General features: G+C 42.1%; 3 protein-coding genes across 5 annotated transcripts; 1 reads left to right on the top strand and 2 right to left on the bottom strand.

Annotated features, from left to right (window-relative positions):
• Nucleotides 1-4997: 4997 nt before the first annotated feature.
• r3hdml (R3H domain containing-like) lies at nucleotides 4998-6554 on the bottom strand. Its single transcript, XM_067240609.1, has 5 exons — nucleotides 6273-6554; nucleotides 5876-5994; nucleotides 5595-5697; nucleotides 5298-5413; nucleotides 4998-5130 (listed from the first exon to the last, which is right to left on the bottom strand). Exons 1-5 carry the CDS (start codon nucleotides 6552-6554, stop codon nucleotides 4998-5000), a joined length of 753 nt encoding a protein of 250 aa, XP_067096710.1.
• A 5497-nt stretch (nucleotides 6555-12051) lies between these two features.
• On the top strand, nucleotides 12052-14236 carry fitm2 (fat storage inducing transmembrane protein 2). Its single transcript, XM_067240356.1, has 2 exons — nucleotides 12052-12262; nucleotides 12920-14236. The coding sequence occupies exons 1-2, from the start codon at nucleotides 12090-12092 to the stop codon at nucleotides 13488-13490; spliced, it is 744 nt and encodes a 247-aa protein (XP_067096457.1). The 5' UTR covers nucleotides 12052-12089; the 3' UTR covers nucleotides 13491-14236.
• A 1831-nt stretch (nucleotides 14237-16067) lies between these two features.
• Nucleotides 16068-24377, bottom strand: gdap1l1 (ganglioside induced differentiation associated protein 1-like 1). Of its 3 annotated transcripts, XM_067240475.1 has the most exons (6): nucleotides 24195-24377; nucleotides 21529-21721; nucleotides 18775-18948; nucleotides 18014-18108; nucleotides 16880-16994; nucleotides 16068-16780 (listed from the first exon to the last, which is right to left on the bottom strand). In XM_067240475.1, exons 1-6 carry the CDS (start codon nucleotides 24375-24377, stop codon nucleotides 16437-16439), a joined length of 1104 nt encoding a protein of 367 aa, XP_067096576.1. In that variant the 3' UTR covers nucleotides 16068-16436. The 3 variants fall into 3 exon arrangements, with proteins under 3 accessions (XP_067096576.1, XP_067096577.1, XP_067096578.1); XM_067240476.1 differs by lacking the exon at nucleotides 18775-18948; XM_067240477.1 differs by lacking the exons at nucleotides 16880-16994; nucleotides 18014-18108.
• Between the last annotated feature and the right edge of the window lie 313 nt (nucleotides 24378-24690).

Raw genomic sequence — 24690 nt, 5'->3', positions numbered from 1 at the left:
TTATATAAAACACATAAGAGTTAGTTGCTAGCAGCCTATCTCATTTGCCCCTTCTGACAGCACTACGTAGAGTAAGAGTTAAAAACAGCATCTTGCTGTGTGCGGTGGAGTAATCCACACAAACACTCACAGACCCACACACACCCCCACCCCCTTGTCTCCCAGACGAGCCCCAGCAGCTCCCCGTGTGCAGTGGAACAGCCCATAGGACTGTGAGTCCTGTACCTGGGGTGGTGTAGAGTGACGCTCCATCCTCTCCATACATCCTCCTGAGGCCTGGCTCCCAACCCTGAGCTTAGGCCCATCAGCCTGTGGCTGGACGGACGCTGCCTGCAGCTCTCTCCGACCCAGGAAGACTGAGGGAGAGAGGGAAGGAGCAGAGAGCTGGGCTGCAGCAAGGGCCGGACTGCCACAGGGCCCAAAGGGAGCGTGGTAACAAGGGATAATCCTTTAATGCCTGTCACAATGAGATTTGATTGGAGACTTGTGCAATACCCCCATCCATGCAGGCTGCTGACTGAAGCTCGGCCTGCAGGGTCTCCACTAGATCCCTCTTCTTCACCTGGCTGCCGTGCTCTCGGGATCAGATGGGGGGCCGTTGGACCAGGAGAAGGACTTGTCTGTGTTCCAAGCCAGAACTGTGCTTTACTAGAACTGTTTTGTGAGACTGATCTCATGCGGTTGCCTCTCTCTCTATCTGTCTGGCCTGGCAGATTGGAAACCATGCAGGCTGAATCCAAATCTGTTTTATTTTAAACAGACGGATAGGATAGGCCTAAATGTAACTGACTCTTTAGACCTGCACTGAGGGACAGTTATTCATTGTATGCAAATCAGTTTACTGTACTTAGAGAAACTTATCTAAGATAGGCTGTTTATAACCACTGTTTACCTGCTGTAATTGACAGTATGATAGATCAGAAAGAGGTGATGTGAGGAACAGACTTGTTCAGCCTCAGGGACATTCAAGGGAAGTAGCAATCCCATCACATCACAGCAAATCTGGAGTTCCCAAGGGCCCTTCCTGTCTTACTGTATATATATATGGTATCATTCCAGTAATCCCAGCATACCACAAGCAGAGCTCTCCTAATATTGCCCTTCAGAAATATGAGGATAGAAAGGTGCATCACATCTACTGGTTTACGCTCATACTGTTGTTTTCTGTAGAATTGAGACCAAATCATGTGAGAAAAGGTGAGGTCTTGGTGTTGACTTTAGCTGTTGTTCATTCTGCTCTGTCGCTGATAGGTCCTGGTTGACGGCCGGCCAGCCAATTGGCCCCCACCACAAGTCATTCAACATTTCAGGCAAACAGATCTGTTCGCTGAGAGGCTGTCCAATTGTGTTTGTTATGTTTGCTTTTGCCAACTGATTCTGCAAATAATACAGCTGCAAGAGTTTGTCCAGGTTGTGACCGTTGACCAATTAAACCTAGACGTCTTTCCTTGGGTTATGGAAAATATAATATTACCAAGAAATTACGTTTCTAGGATGTTAGTAGGTGTTTTGTTGGTGTTTTGTTGGTGTTTTGTTGGTGTTTTGTTGGTTTTGCATGGAACAAGCCCTCCTACTGTATAACTAAAACTAACGATGAAAAATTCCCATTTGTAGCTAATTGTGTACAAGAACGTAGTATTACGCTAATACTGTATAGTATTAGCAATCCCCACATGATCTAGAAACTCTACATTCGTTATACTTAGTTTCACGTTCACACTTCTGTATTTTGAAGGGTCAAAACCAAATTGTGTCAGCACAATTTTAGTGGCCTCAGGACTGCAATGCACATATTTGTCTGCACAAAGAAACAAAGTGTTACCAAAGATCTAGGCCAGAAAGAAGCTTAAACTTGGTCGCTGCCAAATACATTTATTTGCAACATTTATGTCCTGGTTTTGAAGATCCTTTAAGCATAAAGTGGTAAACAAATCATTTGACAAAATGCAGCTATTGTACTGACTAATACCCACTGAAGGTAAACATTTGTTGCTGCCTAATTCAGTAACAATATGAACATACACAGTACGTTTTACCACATGTGACACACGTTTTAGTCCTCATAGATGAATGGAGGTACAGTAGTTATCTCGGTGCTCTGACAGTATGCACTTTGTTTACACCTACTGCAGGATGATGAAACGTCTCACAGCATCCTCAAACCAGGGAGAGTTTCAGTTTTGAATGAATAATAAAGCCAGTCTTGTTACAGAAGAGGGAAACAGTGTGATCTTGGTAGAACATTGTACATCCCTCTCTGTCTGTAGTCAAAAGGGTTTTGCATCTCCCAGTTCTGACATGCAAATCAAATGCGTGAATGAGGACATGACAACAAACCCCCATTAATGTCCATACAACTTTGAGGCTCACGTTGCCACTATGTGGTGTGTTTGCCTGCTGGCCAACTGAAGACACCTCATGGTGATGTGTGTGTTGTCCTGAAGCACACACTCAAGCACACTGATAACTATTATTTTATTATGGAAATGTAATATCCTGGTCTATTAACAGCATACAACAGTGTGAGCAGACACCAGGAAATGTACCATAACACAGCTGTTCACATATGATGTTCAGTAACCATAACAATAACAGTGGTTCTCTTAAACTCACCCTCCTCCTCCTTCTCCTCCTCCTCATCATCATCATCATCTCCTTTACCCAACTCTAGTCGAGGGCTCTGATTCTCCAGCTATCATATCCAAGTATCACCATCAATCTCTCTTGCCTCTGGGCAGGTTTACAACAACGTCCACGTCTGGGACACTCCTACATTATGGCGGTGTGAAAGACCTTGACAAAAATGGCGATGATGTTTTTCAACAGGAACTAATTGCCGGTCAGAAATGCCTTGCATTTAGCCAAGTGACATCCACCTTTTACATAGCGCAAACAGATGGCATGTTCCTCCATTTTCTCTGAGACCGTGTGAGCCAAATAATGGAAGAGAGTGTGTACTCACCAGATGTAGGATCCATACTTGTACTGACTTGTGAGTTGACATTAACCATATCGTCCCCTTGTTCTGTAATTCAGACCATGTACTTGATCTTCTGTCCTCCCCAGTATTCACTAATGCCAGGTGTGAAATATGGAAGTTTGGCAAACCAAGCGTTACTGTGTGGAAGGTGTTGTTGGCGCAAGGTAAGGCCGGTACTCCTGTTATCTTATTGATTTTCCTAATCTGGGCAAATGTGGGTGGAGAGGTTAAACAGTAACCAGGCTCATATGGACACCCATCTATATGGCCGCTGTAGCTATAGCAACAAGATGATAGAAACTCAAATAGGAAAGTTATTTATATTTTTCACTCGACCTCCAAACATGTTTTTTTTTTAATAGTCATCGAGAGGATATTGAAAGTGAGGGGAAGGTAAATGGCAGAGTTTATTTAAGCAGTTAGAAAAGGTTGAGAGGTGGGGAGAATGTGACAGAAAGACAGGAGTGGAGCATGTACAGAGGGTGTCACCTCACTGTGTGTGACGTCTCCATGTTTTGGTTCAGAAAAATCTTTTCTTCCTCAGGTTATGCAAGGAAAAATATGAGCAGCATACTGCCTATTGGCAACAAATGTCAAATTAATAGCAGGACCTCCTTGAAATACTTCATATAATTATGTTCTTGCAAACATCCCATCCCAGAGATAACTTTTTCAGTTGTTTAAGTTTTGAGGAACTAGTTATGTAATGTCACTTGCTGTACAAATGCAAAGTTCTGCTATTAAGTTCATTGTATGTCTGTTATGTCTGAGGAAGGAACTGACACTGTAGTCCATTCTCAGCCCAAACAGGATCTCTTTAATGGAAAATACATTGTTCTGATCAAATAATACACAACTAGGTCTACAGTACAAACAATTATCATCTGTACAATGCCATCACGATGAACCATGAAAGTGCTTACTCTTCCACACATTGGTCTCAGTAAATAGCTTGAGCCAACAACATCCCTAACAGTGCAAACAGTCTTTTTTACATAAAATAATAATAATAAAAGAACCATGAACTCTATAATTATTCTCAATATATACCATGATCAGATGAATAACTGAACAAATGTACAGTATATCAACAAAAAATTAAAATTCTCCTGGTTTAGAATTTTGTAGCTTAAGTTCATTTTTTTCTTTAAAATGGGGAGAATCAGCTTGACATTTGTAATGTTATCATCACCAAAAAATAAAAAAATTCATACCACTAGATCCAGTGGATGGTGCATCAACATTCATCAAAGACAACAATAGTGGTACTTGCATAGGCGTAATTCTATGAGGGGACAGGGGGACACTTCCCCCCCCAATATTTGATCATACTATCTGATTATGCGGGCAATATCGATGTGACTGCTAGTACGTCATTCTTTCCAAAATATCAAATTCTGTCCGGTCCAGTTCCCAAATCCATTCGACTTGCCTTACACTATACATTAACGAAACCTATTTGTCCTGAAATCCATGTCATGTTTTCCCTATACCTGTACTCTTGTGCACCGTCAATGAGTGAGTCAGGAGCACAAAATCAGACAGGCACATATTTATGGATGGTAAATATACAGTATTTGGTTAACATAATCCCTTAGATAACGACTAGGTGAATTTCACTAGAACTTCGAATTGTAGAATTAGTGCGAATTTCGATTGCAATACTAATACAGCTTGTATGAATGGGACTTTTGACAAGCTAGCCCAGTGGTTCCCAACCCTGGTCCTCAGGGCACCCCTGTCCTGCATGTTTTATGTTTCCCTGCTCCAAAACACCTGATTCAAATGAATGTTCATAAGCAGGCTTCTGCAGAGCTGGTTAATGACCCATTAATTTGAATCAGGTGTGTTGGATATTTTCATGAATTCCCAACATTTTGCAGCCACATCTTGCGCTTTTCTAAAAGTCTTTGAATATTAACGAGAGAGAGAGAGAGATGAGATGAATTCAAAGTTAACAAAAAAAAAAGGGAACTTTTGTAATTTCTTCTGTTAAAACATCAGGAGAGTTGTACCTCTAATGCCTCTTCCTTTTCTTTGGTTTGGAACTGGAGGAACATTGGTTTCTGCGGCAGGAGCCTCCATAGCTTGACGGACAGGCAGAGCAGGGCTTACCACGCTTGTATGGTGCTTCTCCAACCCAGTTACCTCTGCAAGGGCAATAAAGCATGTTCCAAACTGTTTACTGACTGTGTCTAACTGTATTCATCAGAAAATGTATTGTGAGTTAGCCTCTGTTGAACACATGGGTATTCCTGTGTACTGTTGAACATGCAGAACAGGCAGACAGAGAGAATACAGATGTATCTGAACTTACTTTATAGAATAGTTGCAAACTAGAAGCATTGCCTGCTTCCAAGTGCTCCCAAACACATACATGTTTGAACATTTGTTCAAAGCACATCCCATTCTGTTGGTGCTTGCCCACACCATCTAAAACAGATGAGATTCCCTTGTTATCCAAAACGACTCAAACTTTCCATTGGATGCTGTGTAATGTATAGGAGAACAAATATATGTTTTTACCCGTCCACAAATAAACCACGCTAGTTTGTCAGCGGTATCGACAGGTAAACAGGATTCACGTTACAATGGTAAAAGATTGAAACCCCACCTGTGTGTAGTGAGTACAGACTGATCCACTACATCTGTTAGGGTAGGAGAAGGAGTTCTTCTCATCATGCCATGACCTCACCAACTCAATGATCGACCGGTACCTGAACAAAAGAAGGAATAGGAGTGTCATAGTTTAAGGAACTACTTATCTTTCTCCAAACCCCACCAAATCAATATTAGCTTTTTCAGTAGCTATTCATATTTCTGTCCGTTATGTTCAGTTCTGACTCTGGAAGACCCTCACACCCAGTTCTGACTCTGCATGACAAGGTTGTGTACCTTCCAGAGTTGATTGACAGGTTTTGGCCCATATATTTCATGGCCTGTGTTGGTCCATGATCCCATATGCAGCGTGAAGCCCAGGAATCTGCTGAATTAGCCAGACGCTCATCCCACACCTACAGAAAGCAGAGGCAGGGAGTGGGCAGGTGAGATACACCACGATGGAAAGAGAGTGAGTGCAGCTGTTCAACACTTATCTCAGATTTCCAAAAGGAAACCATACTAGAATACATTTTATCATAATGAAAATATTCACTTCTGAATCTTCATGGGGTAAGATTTTCACACAATTAAGAAACTTGGGAACCCGTCTGGTGTAAACACACGTAGTACAGAAAAAGGGGTGGCCTATGTGTTTCCCTGGTGTGACACTGTATCTATTGTGGGGCTTCACCATGTACTCCATATTGGCAGCTGGGGGGAAGACCTGTGAACGAACACGGTTATGGTAATCCAACAAGGCCTTCATTTCCTTGGACGATATGGCTCGCTTCCGCCTACTGCGAGGCATGTTGATGGTGGTGAGATTCCTGATGTCTGAGTCCGCTATCTCCCAACCAGCACTGGTCACGTTGAGGAGGGTCGTGGGGCCGGACAACATGGAAGCAGGCGTGCCTAGGTAAGGCATTGTCCACAAGATGGCAGCAAAAAGTAGCTGAGCGCAAGCAGCACCCATCTCCACCCTCCTCAGAGTGCTTGGGCAGCACAGGGTTTGCACTGGCCTCTGAGTTGTGGAGAAGAGAGAGGCTGAGAGTAAGTAAATTCACTGTGGAAAGTTTCCATTTCCCTTCATAAAATAACACTGTGGTTGCATGTGGTAACATGGTTTACTGGATTAAAATTAAAATTATTCAAATTGAATGAGGTAATGTACAATGAGGTAGATTAGCATTGTTGCTTTGTTTTAGTTGTGCTTGTATGTAATTTAAACAATTTAATAAAGATATATTAACTGTTAAATTAATTGAGAGTTTCTCTCATTCTTTCAACAAGACTGTATTCAATTTAAGCACTTTTTGTCCTCTTATATAATTTTGTCATTTGATGATTGCCATTATCATCTTCTATTACTCAATTGTCTTTTTAATCCACTCAAACAATATATATTTGGAAGTAAACTGTAGAGATAAGGTTTAAATGGTCTGTATAGACACACTGAGCATTTTAACAACACTAATTTCAGTAATAATTTGATTAATGACTAAATCTATGTTGTTATGTTTAGCTAACGTTGTCAGTCCATATCATATCTCAGCCTTATTCATTAAGTTTGAAGCAGAAAGTACATCAACTTTTGCAACCAAGGTATCTAATCATCTCATCCTGACACATACTTAAAGCAGCAATAAATTATGGAACACATAATATATCCCACATAAGTCATAATTTCACGCACAGTGGTATCAATATGCCAGCGTGCAGATAAGAGACAGAGAGAGAACTCCAGGACACATAAGGCTGCACATACCTGCATCTGTGATCCCTTTCTTGCAGGGTGGGTTACAGTTGGGTTAGAGGCAAGCCAGGCAGGAGCTGAGAAGCGGTGCAGATCCACACTTAGACACGAGCCTTTGCAAACAAGCCCACCGGACATATGTGGCAGGGAAATTTAACTGGGCCAACTCAGTCTGAGGGTATCTGACGCACGAGCCTTCCAGTCTTCTCCATCCTCCCACAGGGATGTTCCTACAGGCCAGAGAACAATTTGATAGGTGATTTAGTTTCCTCAGTGCAGGCCCGTATTATATAAACTCACCACTACCTTCCAAGTCTTGTAGAAACCACAAACACAGAGCATCACCAAAATGAAAGAAAAATATTTGATCAGCCATCCTCTGTTGATGGTTCCATATGATTACTTGATCATGCACAGAGACATCTCCATGGCCACTGGTACTGTTGCACTGATGCGTTTGATTGAACATGTGGAACAATTCAAACATCTGATATTAAGGGATAAGTGTTTCCAATCAAAAGGAACGGGGAGGATTTATAGATAGGAAGAATACCTCCAATTCATTGGGGATTTGGGACATGTTTATTTGACTGTGTTTTATGTGAGAGCTTGGGACTGCCTCGAGAGCTGTTTGTAGAGGGAAAGCACGTGTTTTGGCTGCCCCTTCACCTCCCCAAGTTGTTTCAATAAAACACAATAAAATGTTTAAATAAACATGCCTCAGGGGAGGCAGGCGGTGAAGAATGCATATGAAGCAAAGAAGCAAAGGTCCCATTTTGAAGTGACTGCAGAGTCAGCGCTCATCTCCAGCTGTCTCTGATTCCAGGAACAGTGGCCTATCCTCTGCCATGAGTAATATATACCTCCAGACCCTGGGCACTGCCAAGGTACACGGCACCAACTGGCACAGTGCTACCAGCATTTGGTCAGAGAGATCACGGAGGGGAGACACTGGCTCCTCAGTGGAACAATTATATAATTGTGGAGAGAGAGAGTGGTGCTGAACTACATTGGAACACTTGGATGCCGTCCCTGGCACTGTAAAAAAAGAGTTGAGAGACGATTGCGATGTCTGCCTCAAATATGGGCCGATGAAGGTCTGTGTGAAGTGTACTACTAAGTGTGCTTTTTGAACACCGTGAAGTAAGTCCTACAATGGGGTGATTCACTAAGGAATCATGTCAAGTGTTTATGTTTCCAAGGCCGCTGATTCGAAAACCCTAAATTATATGTTAATAACCAATGACCACCCAAACTTCTGAAGCTGTGACGGAATGGGAAATGAGCATGAGCCACGGCCCTTCTCTTAGTGAGTGTCTTTACTTTGTAAAGGCTCCATCCACCCCTCTGCCTTGAGAAAAGATGGTGTGTGTACAGAATGACATGCACTCTTTAACTTGGGCATTCCAAGAGTCTTTCTCCTGCATTTTATGGATATGGAAAGAGTCAGAGGCCCACATGTGTTTAGACCATTTAGAAAAGGACAATTAAATACATTTCAGCCAAATTAGATCAAATATCATTAACTCTACAGTATTTTTAATTCAAGTCAGGGTTTGGTGACAGTTTTGACACTTTTCTCTGTTTCAGTCAAATCTTGATATGCTATTGGTATGGGAGGAATGTGACAGATGATCTATCAGACAGAGGCAACTAGAATAATGCAGACAATGAGACAATAAGAATATAGAATGAAAACAGCATATTGTAATACGGGGAGTCCTGAGTGGGGACCTGCACTGCAAGTTTTACCTCAACATTGCAGTCGTGTGGCATGAACAGCCAGCCAGACTGTTTGAGAGTAGACGATTTTGTGGGACGTTAAATTCAATAAATCAAGCTTAAGACACAATGTGGTTCTTAGTCAAATAAAGAAAAGAACAGGTGTTAAGTCTGCCTGGCAATGTCCTGCATGTACAAGTTATTTCTTTGTCTCCGTATTTCACACAACTGTTTTGGAAACCATAAAGTCATGCTGTTTTGGAATAACTTGCCCTCTCCAAACCTCAGATGTGTGCAAAATGTTTGGGTCTGTCCAGGACTACTGATTATTTCTGGTGAAATTCTAGATACATGGGGTCACTGCTCAGCGACTGGACACACATAGACTGTCAGTCCTTCAGTCATCACATCCCTGAACACAGCTGTAGTGTCAGGCGGAGCTGATGGACGTCCACGTCCATCAAATGACCCCCAGATGTGTACCCTCTCCCAGGTCAAGCAAACCTCAACCAAGTCTGTTTTCCTGGCTTTCCTCTTAACCAGCCAAGTAGATACAGGGCTGTAGCCCTGCAGGGTAACCTGTTAGAGCACCAGTCAGGCTTGTGAAAAAGAAAGTTGCATCAATGGATTTTTGATGGGTTGGATGAGTGCAGCCTGGCCCCAGAACTACACCAGCTACAGCAGGGCCTTGTGAGACCCTGCATTCAAATTTAGCAACAAGCACATCCATGTCAGTTCTACCACCTAGTTAATAGTTCTGTCAGCACACATCAAAGGAGAGAAAAATGTTGAGTAGTAATATAAAATGGATCCATCATGGCCAGTATCTGAAGCAGACATTGGACAGATCCCACGTTGGACCGAACCATTCAAGAGTGTTGAAATGAATGATGCCCTGTGTAGGTAACATTCTTCCTATAAAGTCAACAGTGTGGATTGATTCCCTCTCTTTATAATGTGTACAGTACACGGCCAATGTTTTCCTCCTACCCTCTCCCACTTGGCTGCTCCTTTGCAGCTGAATGTATGGACATGTACTCTGAAAGACAGAGAGAAGGTCAAAGGGTTCAGCATTGCTGGGCCTTGTTCCCTTCCAGTCAAGGAAACAGTGGAGTAACGCCTAGCTCTGCGTGAAGCACGTCATTCAGCATAAATCTAGGAGACCCGCTCTTACTGCTGCTGGGCGATGGGTCGTTTCTCATGTCAGCAGAGTCCAAACTTTGTTTTGGCGGCCCAAAAACAAATTTACCCAGTGATGTAGCCCCTTCCCGATTATCCACCAAGGGAGGGATGCTGGTCTGTTCCATACAGTAGGGAACTTGCAGGAATCAGAGGAATGACAGTGCTTTCTGGCATAAACTTTTAGTCAAACCATCAGGGTAATCAAAAACGTTTCAGCTACTACATAATAGTTGTGACCAGTGGGCTATTGTGTAGCATTTCACTGTTAAAGAGAGAATGAAGAATCATTATTGCCTTGTAATACAGCTTTACATATCACAACTATGAAATCAAAAGGCCAGCGAAAGGTTAAAATGCCATTTTGGATTTCCTTACAAACATATTCAGCTGCTCACACCAAGTTACAGATTATTTTCTTTGGGTTAAACAACAGATCATCTTCAACATGATAAATAAATACGGGGATGTAACGTTTGTGATTGATAGCCTGGATCTTTACTGAAGCACAGCAAAACTATCCAATAAATCTGTGCAGGCCATTCTGAAGGGGTCTGTCTGAATTGGGTCAAGCCTGGAAAGATGAAACTCCAGACAAGACAAGCCTCTCTGAGATCATCCCGCCCCCTGCAACATGACATCATCCGTCTGGGTCCAGACGAGACGCAGCCTGTCGCTGCACCCTTGCGTACAAAAGCACACTGTGACCTTGTCACATCTGAGGAGAGCCAAATGTTGCACAGAAAACTCTACACACTCTTTGGCCTGGTATTTACACTGGGGGAACATAAAACATGTTTTCAAAAACGATATTTGATGTGTCTTTAGCCCAAACTTTCATCTGTCAGCCAGGCCTTTCACCTTAGTTACACAACAGCTCCCTCCTCTTCCCCCACCCTGCTTCTTTTTCTTCTTCATAGCATTCCAGATGTCACAGCAGAAAAAGTGCCCATTATTGTCTCTGAGCCATGAATCAATGCAGTGGCATCATCACCCTATAGACTAAAGGCTTGTCTGTAAACTCTTCATTTAAACCCCTCTCTCCTGTGATGCAGATGTTCTGGTGTGATGTGGGCAGACGATGTCAAAGGTTTACCCTGTGAGAGCAGGAGGGGTTGTAAGACCAGCAGCACATATCCCAATTGTTCCAAATCATGGCTTCAGCCAATCAGTATTTTATCTCACTCCAGACAATTTAATCTGGCATGATTGATGAGTGATTATAATAAATGGATGTATTGTTTGTGGTGTGATATTGCATCTTAGTCACACTGTATATACAATCATCAACCTCTAAATTATTCACAGGACCTTGTAGTGTGTGTGTCTGTTTAGAGGGCAGTACCTGAAGCCAGACACCTTCACCCAGAAACATGTCCACAGAACACAACACAGTGGTCAAAGTTTTGTCTGGGCAAACATCACCCAATAGCAAGACAAGAATGGAAACACCAGTTCCTTAGTCTCAAAAGATCCCTCCCTCCCTCCCTCCCTCCCTCCCTCCCTCTCTCTCTCTCTCTCTCTCTCTCTCTCTCTCTCTCTCTCTCTCTTCTCTCTCTCTCTCTCTCTCTCTCTCTCACACCATGTCCGTCTGAACATCCAATCCTTTGTTGGTAGACTGCCATCTATGGGACATAGGGTTCTCTGCATGTAATAAATGTAGTTATTTAATAAAATCAAGCAATTTATTTCACAAGTTATACTGCACATGTTGAAGGACTGCAAATGAAATGTCACGATAAATTCTTACATATTTTACTTGTAATATCCGAATTCCTGAGCTAAGGTTAGGCTGACGTCAACACCGACTGGATTGTCATTTCAGTGTTGGTGTTCAAGAGGCAGCGTGTCAACATGGCAGGGACAGCTGTCCTTGTGGCGAAGTTGGTCGGCCTTTGGAAGACTACTTTTATACGCAACCATTTCCATTGGCTTTTTCTATGCATTTCAGTACTGGGATCTATACTCAAATACGTGGATGTTGTTCCGAAGACATACTTCAGCGAAAGCACAAATATCCTGAATGTGTAAGTGTTCACAATGAATGCTAGCTGTCATAATTTAGCTAACTATCTAGGAACCAGCTATCCACAAGTTATGAGCTTTGCTAGCGGGGCAGTTTATCTTAAGTATGTTGCTCGAGCTCTCTAGCCTGCTCAGTGTGTCGGCTAAAGTCGAATGAGAAGGATTCTGAATAGGCAGAGTATCAGTATTAGCTTGCATTGCTAGCTGTGAGCTAGCTACAGTAGCTAGCTTAATATTAAAGTAGCTGCATGGCATGGCTTATTTGAATACTCGTTTCTGATTGGTCAGTTACGGTATTCTACGTTCCCTGAAAGGCGGAAGGTATACAAAAAAAATGTATATCAATATTTTGTGTCGTTGATTTATTAGTAATTTTTTTAAGTAGCTATGTAATGAGCGCAATAATGTACAACAAATTTGATTTGACATTTTTGTGGGAAAAAGCCTTCAAGGTGACTCAAGAACCCTAACCCATATTTCGCAATGATGAAAATTATGCCAATAGTAGGTAGATACTTAGCGGTAGGTTAGTGTAACTGCACTGTGTAGTTGGGCCTATGTTCTGGAAGTACATTACATTTAGTCAATAGTAGAAAAAAAAGTAGCACAGCTTCATATCTAGCAGTTTGACCTCCATTTCTCATTGTTGTCTCCCTTAGATATTTTGTCAAGATATCCTGGGGATGGACTCTGTTGCTGTTGGGTCCATTCCTCTTCTTTTTTTACAAAAAGGATAAGTACATTATCTTCCAGAGGTTGATTTCACTGATGGTTGCAACCATTATCTGGTATGCTTGTACTGAGACCTTCAACTACATCGAGGAGATCACTGGCACCTGTGATGAATCTGCTCCCATGGAGGACTTTCATGAACCGTACACGACCAAAGTTAGTTGCAGGAAGGCTGGCTTCCTCTGGCATGGTTTTGACATCTCTGGGCACTGCTTCATCCTGGCATACTCGGCGCTCATCATTAAAGAGGAGATTGCACCCATGGATGTAAAGAAACCTCACAGCATCCTCATTGATGTACTATTCATTTCCCTAAATGCTATTGTAATGATCTGGATCTGGATGTTCATTTGCACCTCTGTGTACTTCCATGATCTACTTCATAAGGTCTTTGGGACCCTGTGTGGGATACTGTGTTGGTACCTGACATATAAGGTCTGGTACCCAAAGCCATTTTCCCCTGGACTCCCACGTAAAATAAAGAAACAATCAGTCTAAACTTGTAAACATATCTTGAACCCGACATGGTTGTAATGTTAAAATTGTCCTCATTACACATGCTTGAAAATATGTATTTTTCTGGGTCCAAGTTGACCATGCTATTTTAAGTGTTCTTTCCTACAGAAAGGTCATTTTCAAAAGGGGCAGCTGGTGTTCTTAAAATGACACTGGGTAATCTGAGACAAACGCAGAACATGGGACTAATCTATGGGCCTATGTATCAGCTTGTAGAATCTGAAACATATTATTTTGTTCATTCTTCCATTGCTATGTTTGATTTTATGTTCATTCACGTGGGATATATAATCTGTCAATTGCCTTTTTTGAGATGAATGGGAACACACAGGCATGTTTATAATCATTGTGATGTACTACTGTATTTATGGTAATTTATTTTGAATGTGCTTTGCTAAAAGATATTACAAAAGAGTGGTGATGCACATGATTTGTTCTCACCATTTGCCAATGAATTACTTCACTGTATTTTCCACAACCATCTGGACATAACAGGATTAGACATGTCATTGAGCTAACATTGTAATGCCTGTTGTTTGATGAACTTCATGCACAATGATTTCATGGAATATTTAGAATTTAGAAATTATATTTTGTTCAGGTCCAAGGTAGTCACAGCCAAGTGCTCATGTTTTCTGCATAATACTCCCTATTTCATATGAACTCATTTTAATATGATTATTTTACTTATGGTAGGTTGAAACACTTGAATAAAGTCCTTTTTCAAGGAACAGCTGTGTCCTGCCTTTGATTAAAGGGACAGTTCACTCAAGTACATATGACCTTTTAGGATGATATTTTTATAGTCATGATTTGAAACTGTCAAAATAAAATTTCAGAATCTACATGATCAATTTTCCATTTTAATAATTTATTTGTCATTGATGGCAACTGAATAAATTAAGGCTTATGAACAGACATCATAAAAAGCACCATAAATAAATGCATATTTATAAATATAAAAAATAAAAGTAAAAAATAAGAAAATACTATTGTGAAATATAATGGTCACAAAAAACGACAAGGATTTCTTAACTTGTTCAAATTTTTCCACCAGTTTTGTGTAAGCCATGAGAGCCAACTTTCTGCTCGAAGCAAGGAGGTTGTAAAATAAACAAGCATTCACAATTAGTGGCCGGTTATGAAGCATAATCTTTCCATTTGTCTTGACAATGACAAATTTGACAGTTTGTTCATTTACTGAATTTGTGAGATTCCCAGTATCTATTTCAGTGGAATGTTCTAGAAACATTTTTGTATGGCTATTACAGTAATGTCAAGCATTAATAAATACAGTCAATGGTGCCCCCTGCAAACATCCAACTTTCAAAACAGATTTAATATAGATTTTCTTTACCTAGTGGTCAATCCCGTGACTTTCACATCATTATTTACAATTTGTCCCCATTAAAGAGAACACAATAATCTTTAGGAAAATGTAATTGTTCAGTTCATCAGGAAGAGAGGAAGCTATGGGACAAAACTATCAATGATGTTCTACAGCTGACAGACACACTGTTAATGAGACATTGATCTTAGTCTTTGGTTAAACATCCTTTACTGCACCAGCATCAATTATCCACATAGATGGTGAACAACCTTCTGCAGCTTTGCTGTTAAACTGTTTCTGTGGCAACCGAGAGATATAGCCACACAGACCCTGTCCTATTGGCTACTGGAGTAATAGGACTATTTACTGTTGTTGGCCTTACGAGACTTCATTGTTCAGTGTTAACCCTGTTTTTATAAAGGAATGCTTGTTGCCAGAGCCATGCATATGGTCTGCTGTGGTCCTACACAGAGAGGGCTATTGTCAGACTGACTAGAAGGGGCTGGATAAGAGGTTTAAAACTGAGAACAGCTGTACAACAATGTCACTAATACATACAGTATATGGCCATTCATGGAACCAAAATATACAGATTTAAACTGTCAATCATGTACAGAAACTGATAAAGCTCAAAGTTCTTGGAATCAAGCCAGCCATGTATATCACAACCCATGTGAAAACTCATGATGTAAGCATACAACTTAAACTAACAAATATATTGTTTAAAAGGTCTTCTGCAAGGGCAGAAACAATCTTTCCACTGTCTGGAGGGACACAGTCAACAGCTACTGATTGATTTTTCAGTATTTCTGCCGGATCTAATCTGGTATACACTGCTTAATTATGTTCTCCTTCCTTGACAGTTCCCTGCTGTGGTGCACAGTACCCTCAATGATGTCTAGATATCCGATCAGTTAAGTGTGAAAAACTAATGAATCTAGTGCTGCAAGTGTTCCATGGAACCCTGGTGCTATGGCTGGGATTGAGTGCACAGTATGGGGATAGTGGCCTTCTCCTTCATTTCATCTGGCAGTTTTCAGGCAGCACAGCGATTGTACCGATGAGGGTTTGTTCGGAAAATCGCCTGGGGTTCACGGGCTGAACCCCCGGGGCAAAGAAGGAGAGAAGGGCAATAGGTGAACGCCAAAACTATAACATAGCCTACATAAACTGTATAGTGACATGCTGGTTTTCATGAATCCCTATGAGTATATGAGTTGCTATTGTGATTGTAACCTCAAACCATTGTCTGACTCTCCTAGATGTAAGCAATAGGTTGATCCTACAAAAGGTAGTCAAACAGAAAGGTTTTATTTGCCCACCGAATAGACCTAATGCATGCCTTCAAAATAAACCACTGATAAAGTAAAAAATTATGTGAAGGGAGACAGAAATAAAAGAGATGAAGGCGTTGATTACCAGAGAATGTGCTGTCAAGAATTCCTTGCTATGGAATGTCTTTGTTTTCTTTGTTTACCCAGTAGTAAGTAATAGTGTTCCCTATATAGATTCATATTTTCCTGCTGTCGTAAAACATTACAGAAAAGTTGAAACATCACACAAATACACAGACATTTAACACAACAAGAGGGCATTTACTACATGTATTTCTTTTTTAAAAACCAATAGGCAAAGTACCCCATCCCGCCCAACGAGCCCATTAGGAAAGAGGCCCCGAAGAAGGATGGAGGCTTCTTTTTTACCATCCGGAATGCGTTGGGTAGAACTGCCGACAAGAGAGTAGTGTGGATGTCGCCTAACACCTTGCGGAAAGCGTAGCGTTTTTGCACACGCACAAAAAAAGACTGCAGGTTGGGTCGGCTGCCGTCCTCCCAGTATTTCTTAGAAAGTCCCAGGAACTTAAGCCTGTGCAATGTGGCTCCGAGGCAGATATCTGCTAGTGTAAATTCAGGTCCACAAAGCCATAACTCACACTTTTGACCTGCAGAGGGTGGAAGAGAGCAGCAGTTTTAAACACAAAACGTAAACAAAACACATTAAACACAAACGTGACAAAAGCAGATTTGTTTTATGCACTGACCTTCATACTCCAGTTTCCTCTTTTCTAGTTCAGCTTCTACCTGATCCAGAACCATAGCGAGCTCCCCTAGAATCTTCTTCAGATTGTTCACATTATCGTGGTCCAATATTTTTGCCTGTGAACACAAACAATCTTGCTGCATATGTCACTACAAAACACATTTCCATATGTGACCTCAACTCCATCAAAAATGTGTATAAAATGAATCTGTAGTGTTGATTGATCAGTATTCCAGAGACTAGCCAATCAATGCCTTTAAAGGGTTTCTTTAACAAGGTTGGCTCTTGGCAGAGGCAGTTATTTACATTCAGACATTACGGCCCTAAACAAGCCTATCTTGGACAAGCAATTGAGTCAAATTTCTAATATCCATAGCACATAATTATGAAACATTGACAATAAACCATGTTTGAGTTGAAGTGCTGAGTCATAAATTACACTACATTGTGTTATGTTTGTGGAATACTGTTAACTATGTGTGGAATTCTTTATTCTTTAACTGTGCTCCAAGGTCCACTCACTATCATGTATCACATCTAGCTCAAGTGAGGCCAAGCTTATTTAATCCAATCATAACATGCATAACTGCTCATGGCTTTATCTCACTGAATGCACACAACTCTCTTTTTCTGTCCCAGTGATGTCAGGGAGGCATGCTATATGAAGGTGGAACATGTCCTTTATCACAGTACTGCACTCGGGTTACCCTTTCCAAAATGATACTTATGATAAATATAAGGAGAATTAAAGTGTATCTGTTTATGAGTGATCAGGGACAGGTTTCACCAACTTCTCTTCTTAAATATGGTTTCACTATAGGTTCAGTCAAGAAACTCAGTCATCTTTGAGGATAATGGTTCTGCTTCACAACAACCTTTTGCCCGAGAAAGCGTGCCCGATACAAGTGTGGAGGTTGGGGTGGTGGAGGCAAAATTATGAGCATTTGTAACACACTTACTTAGTGGCAATGTCAGAGGAGTATGCAAGTGCCTCTTAAACAGACCGCCCTGCTTAAGCTGGTGAGGGTGACTGGATGTGAGCAACATGACAGGAGGGTTGGCTACTGATGCGACGCTCCCCGCAGTCTGAACCTGCTTCGCCTACATTCCCCTGACTTCAACAAGACTTCCTCACCATGAGTTTCTTCTGCTTGGAGAGGTACGGCTCTGTCAACTGAGCTTCCTCGTGGTCCAGCTTCATCAGCTCAGAGGCGGCGTTGGCCAAGTGTCCTGAAGACAGGCAGACAGACAGGTTGTTAGTGTATTCTTCAATAGGGCTGACACCCGTATGCTGTTAGGCTAGGCTAGGATCTAGTACACAGTAGTTCTTTCACACACCCTGGAGGTCAGATAGATCTTGCTTCTCTCAGTCTCAAACCTCCCTATCACCAGCAATGGTGACAAAACCACAACCATACAGAGGATATCAAGCGTTACTGCTAATGCAATAGTAAAGTGGCCAGAGGAATTGAGAACACAAATGTCTTTAATTAAACTTAAACATCATTAGTGAACCCCTCACAAAGCCATCCGTTTGATATAACACTTCACCCAACGGCAGGAGTTCCCTGGCTAATTTATTTCCCTGCAGTGATTCAGCTGGACCAGCCCTTGTCCTTGATTTACAGGACATGTTCATTACGTAATAAAGGAGCCAGCCAGTTCAGACTCAGTGGTCATAACATCCACTGCTGAAGTGGGGGAATTCACAGCCTAGCACTGCAATTTCTGTGATTGACATTTTCAACAGGGAGGTCAGATTAGCCAGTTTGAGAGTGATGAGAGGCTGCAGGGCAGACAGCTGACATGAGCTTCACACGTGGTGGTTCCATGGATGTCATTTCTGTGGGGGGGAAAAAAGGACATAGAAGGACAGTGAGTTCTGGCTTCACTTACTACGTATTTCAGCGGTGGCGTACTTTGGGATCATGGAGTCGGTGGTGAGCTCTGGGTGGAGGATGCAGCCGTGGGTGTAGGCGTCCATGGGCAGGCCGTCTAGCAGCTCCCGGTACTGCTGCACACGCTCATGGAGAGCTGAGCCCGTGTCTGGAATCAGCTGGGCCACAGCTTCTAGAGACGCACACACACACACACACCAGATAATACTGTTATACTGACTGTATACACATGTTATTATTGTTATTTTATCATGACCAGCCTCAGATTTAGCCTAGGAATCTGGCATCCATCAACTCAAGAGATTGAGAGATCAGAGAGGTATGTCTTGATTCTATAACAAAACAGGAAGCAGGTTGTCAGAGAAATTTAGAATTTAACATTATATTCTGAAAATACTGGTGCTTAGCATTCCTGGTCAGTAGAGAACACCTTCCCCACATGACCTATAGATGACACTAGGCTTACGTAAACAAACTGACCTAGGTTGACCATTATCATACTAGAGGTGCAATAAATGTGTTTAACCTTATCTGTGTTGAGTGAATCATGTGGTCAAGCCTAGGGTCAGAAAACTCTGTAAGTTTCCACGTGCACACACACTCTACCTCTGGGATCGATCACATTGACAGCTGATATTCAGGGGAGGGGACTTCTCACCAATATGTTTAAATGGTCTTACATGACGACTTGTGAACCAGACAAACTTTGTATTGCGATCAGATTTTTTCTCCTTTCCAGCAAGCATTAAACTATTATACTTTCGTTGAATCCGATGACTCTGTGCATTACTTGATAAAGAAATGATCCTAACACAGGTACAGAGGCATAGAGACTGCAGGGTGTGAGCGAGGCCAACGGGGACATCAGAGGAGAGATAGTTGGGTGTGGGGAAGTTTCAATCCTGCCAGTTTCTCAGATGTGCTGAGGGTGGAGATGCACCTGGCACTGTGACCAGCTGAGCTGACTAATCAGTCCCACCTCCGGCCCAGTGGGAGGACCTGGGCTGGCCCTGGACTTGGAGGTGCTTTGCTGCAGGGGCATGCATAGCAAAACTGTTTGTCGAGTCAATCCCCTATCCCCATGCACCACTACCACACAAAACACACACACACACACACCTCCCACACACAGAATAGTAATGTCATGCTATACTTATGAAGAGCATAACATGATATCATACATATCATGTGTGGTGGAATGTGTGTATGGGGAGTCTCTACCACCCTAACAGCCATCACAAAGCCAGCTGATACAGCTGAGCCTTCAGTCCACTGGCTGCATTTCAGTATGTCTGATGTTCAAGTCATGCTTGGAATTTTGAATTAAGTACCCTCCGCCATAACCAGCCTGGCAGAAAAATTTTGAAACAACCAATGTCCACTGCTACAAGATACCTTCATGATTTAACCTAGCAGGTTTGTGGAACAGAGTTGTGGAGAGTCGTGTTCAAGAGACAGTAGGCAAACTGGGGAAAAAAGAAGAGGGGTTCGGAATGTTCCAGTCCAGGCTGTTACTTAGGTTTGCTTTGGGGAGCTACACACATAGACACACACACGCATACACACACATTCACAGCACAAGACACACAGCACATGACACAGTTTGACTAATACCCACAAACAACGTACATAGACTGAAGGTCAATAAATGTAGCTCATGCCACAGGAGAGAGCCCCTAATGCTTAACACAGGAGAGAGTCCCTAATGCTTAACACAGGAGAGAGCCGTACGACTGACATTACAGCCATGGCAAAGGAGCACAATACAAAGAAATATCAGGAACATTATCTTTAAGAATACAGGACTTGGATGTTTTTCTCAACGGCAAACAGAATCACAAGGTTAAGGGTTGGATTCACTCTTCTGCTACTTACCAGGCCTTATCAGGTCAACGCTGTCAGGGTTCATTAGAAATTAAACACAGAGCAAAGCCATATCGGTAAATACTGCGGCTGACTGACACGACATTCGACCAGTGAAGTGAGTGAGGGCAAAGGCCATTGTGCACCAAGAACAATATGGAGTTTTAATGCTTCAAAGGACATGAAACAGAGCTACAAATTCACAATTCAGTGATACAGTATTGACTCTCCTTATTCCTTTACAAAATATTGCATGTTCCTTCAAAAAATATCCTTTCACAATGGAAATGTGACATGTTTTCAATTGCTCTATTTAGCTTGAGATGAATTCGGCTGGGACTGGGAAAAATCAACGCCATGTCGATGTTCTGCCTCAGATGGGGGTAAGTATTTTGAGCAGCCATTGGACCATATCCACTTCCACTTAAATCAGCGGTTGGTCAGAACATCCAGCATTAAAGTCACGGATCATTGGGCATTAAAGTGTCTTTAGACTAGGAAGGAGTCCTTCATCCATTGGCACTGCTCAATATCCCTCAGGCCCTTCCTGGATCTATCCTCCCCGGACAATAACGACCTCACAACTGCTGCTGCTGCAAGTGATCCCAGAGGACACCCGATACACACACAAGAAAACGTGATCCATATAATTCAGTCTGCGTTCATATACATGATGTCAATATATAACCAGTCTCTTAACCAGCCTATCAACATGGTGAACTGTCATCCTGACATACCATTGGGAAAATATACAAGTCGTAAAAAAAAAAAAGTGACATCCGTATGTTACATACATATGAGTGGATTTGGAGAAATTAGAGAAATGATTGGAAAGGCCTCAGCCACTTGTGCGGCAGCGAACTCTACAGTGTCTGAAGCAGGGCTGTACCTCCTACAAAGTTGGTCTCAAGATACTCGATGATCTGGTTGTAGTCGCTGACAATGGTGTCCCCGTGGATGAAGACGGGCACCTCCTCCCCCAGGTTGAGCCTCATGAACCAGGGCTCCTTGTGCTCGGTCAGGGGCAGGCTCACGTCCCTCTCGTCACACAGCAGGCCCTTCTCGTTGATGACCAGCCGCACCTGGACACACACACAAGCACACGTGAACAAACTGTGAGACGACACACGTGGCAAAGAGGATCGTCGCGAGGAGGCCAAGAAGCAAGGACACAGAGACTGTGATGCCCTCCAACAACACATCCACTGCAGAATGACCCAAAACATCGATGTGATGTTAAACTTCACGAGGAGAACAAATGTTTGTAAACATGCTATACAGACAGGAAGGAGGCCTTGGTTAGGCCATTATCATACTGATCAGTTCATCATTTTGCGTGTCGCATCTTCCTGGAGCAGAATTGATCAAATCAGACCAAAGTGCAAGATAATACTTTTTGGTTTATCTTAAAGTGTTTTATACTAGTGCTATTGTCCACATAATCACTAACTCCCTGGACAAGCCTCTAAGCCTAGCATCACAGACAGTGTTGGATGTAAATATAACACTGGGCAGAGTAGCAGAGAGAGAGGGTGTGCATATCTAACCTGCACCCCTGGGAAGTACAGTGATGGATTGATCTTGGAGTGGCATCCAATCACATTTTCATTTGAAAGAATCTAACTCTGTCCATATCATATTCTCTTGTGTGAATCATTTCATTACTCATGTCAGGCTTTGGCACGGATTTACACAAACTACCTTGACAACACTTCATAGGTCTGATGGCTTCACAGAAATGAAGCAGAAACAAAGCTGTCTAATGACAGATGCCTTTTCTCGCTCAGAAATCAACTCAATCTTCCTCTAATACTGATGTCATTGTATCATCTTCTGTGCCTGTGACAGTAATAGACAGTATTGTTATTTATTAAGGCTTATTATGTTTTTTTCAAATGTAGTTATGCCTGAATATTGAGCTCTGCACTGTAATATCTTTGCTGGAAACACAATATCACACTCTCATGAAACCAAACAAAATTTGTAACAAAAATGGTTATTATGACTTGATAGCAGGAGCAGGTATTGCTTCTTTAAACAAACACAAGGTGACTATAACAGCTATAGAAGAACACATATGTCTGCCAAAGAACAGACAGAGATGCCTTTTGCATGATAGAGATCCTGAATTTGAACAAAATCTAGTAATCTTATTAAAGCAATCCTGCAGAGTGAAAACGCACCTGCTTAAATGGATCAAGCATTACGTATTACATTCTACACTGCACCCTGAGTACATACCTCTGATCAATCTGATCAGGATCATACCTTAGGCCCTGTGTGAGACAAATACTAATCAGCTGTAAATAATGCCCTTATAACGTCTTTAACCACAAAGGAGCAGAACCGTGCAGGTGAATAAAGTAAACTGCTGGGAATCCTGTGTGGATGTGGACCCTTGACAAGCCGAGTGCTAGCGTCTCTGCTGAGTGACAACAACAGCAATCAGCAGCCCAGGAAGAGTGGCTCCCTGCCAGAACAGCTCCTGGTTGACAGACAGGCTCACTCCCCAAGATCTTTACCTCCTGGGAGTGGAGGAGGGCTCAGCAACATCTGCTAAGACACTAGTGTACTGACCCAGGTGTACTGACCCACACGATGGATCACCTGTATATTATTTGACATTAAATGATAAGCATTCCACTGTTATTTCATGCTCAACACAATATCCCTAGTGGTGTTACTCTTTGTACATGAAACTACAACTTGATATTCCCCACCTTTTGTTTAAAGCACTATACATATATGGAAGAAGGTAGAGCAGAAATAAGACATCAAACAAGGTCATTCATATTTACCTATGTACAATAACTGATGAAGCTTTCTAGAAGCTTAGTTGCGATTTAAACGTTTCAACCATAGAAGCCAAGAGGCAAGTCATGGAGCCCTATTGATCATATTTTGGACACATTTGATGCAAGACCCTCAACTGTATGTTTTACACTCTTTTTCATTTACTAAAGGATATTTAATCAATTTGTGGAAAGGCATTGCTGTGCCTGTAGCAATCTACTCTAGAATGCAAAAGTATCCTGTATAGATTCATCTGGGGTAAAAAAAAAAAAAGTAATTTAAAAGGATCAAGGTTGTGAAACGGCGTGGTATCGAAATGAAGCACGAAGGAATCGTACGTTCGGTTGATTTCTCTTCTTTACAGAGATACATTGTTTCAATCAATTATTTAAAGTGTCATGTGTCTGACTCGGACCACATCAAGGTGGACTTTACCGCGAGTGATAAACGGGTCCAGAAAAAAATCTGCAGACGTCTCTAAAGCGAAATCTTCTTCAGGCTAAATCATCTATAGGAATAAGACATACATCTCAAAACAACATAAGTCTCTTATAAACCAGTGTCGAGGGAATGTTCCCCACATGCTGCAGTGGTTTCATAATGTCTTGGATTAAACAGACCCTAACAGGCTTACAATTTGATATGGAATTCATATGATGAACAATATAATGTTGAATCATTCTACGATCATAGCAACCAAATATGTCCATAGCATGACATCTCAGAGAGGGAACACCTCCATTTCATGCATAGCAGTCTTACCTTTTGAGAGCTGAATGACTGCGTCCAATGGTACAGAACGAGCCTGTCTTTAGAGAAATTGGGTTTGGATTCTGCAACTGGTTCTTCGTTTTCCTCCCCGTCAGTGATTTTGTCGTCTTCGTCCATAGCTGATATGGGCCACCAACTACAGTTGGTTGGGGTAACATTGTTGGAAGACGCCATGACAGAGGGTTTTGTGCGTGTGAGAGGACCAGGGAGGGATAGAGAGGAGGGAGGGACAGAGAGAGAGAGAGAGAGAGAGAGAGAGAGAGAGAGAGAGAGAGAGAGAGAGAGAGAGAGAGAGAGAGAGAGAGAGAGAGAGCTAAGGATTTCAGCACCACGAAGAGAGCATCATCGATTCAAAAAGGCCACATCAGTTCTGGACAGCTCCGGTGCTGAATCCAATTTCTGACGAAACGGTCGGCAAAAATAACCTGCGAAACCCTACAGGGCCGAACCTTTATTGAAGCCTGGGAATACACTTCAAATGAAACCA

This window comes from Osmerus mordax, chromosome 7, assembly GCF_038355195.1.
Source record: "Osmerus mordax isolate fOsmMor3 chromosome 7, fOsmMor3.pri, whole genome shotgun sequence".
NCBI classification, from domain to species: domain Eukaryota; kingdom Metazoa; phylum Chordata; class Actinopteri; order Osmeriformes; family Osmeridae; genus Osmerus; species Osmerus mordax.
Note: the sequence above shows the minus strand (reverse complement) of the source record. Positions and strands in the feature narration are given on the sequence as shown.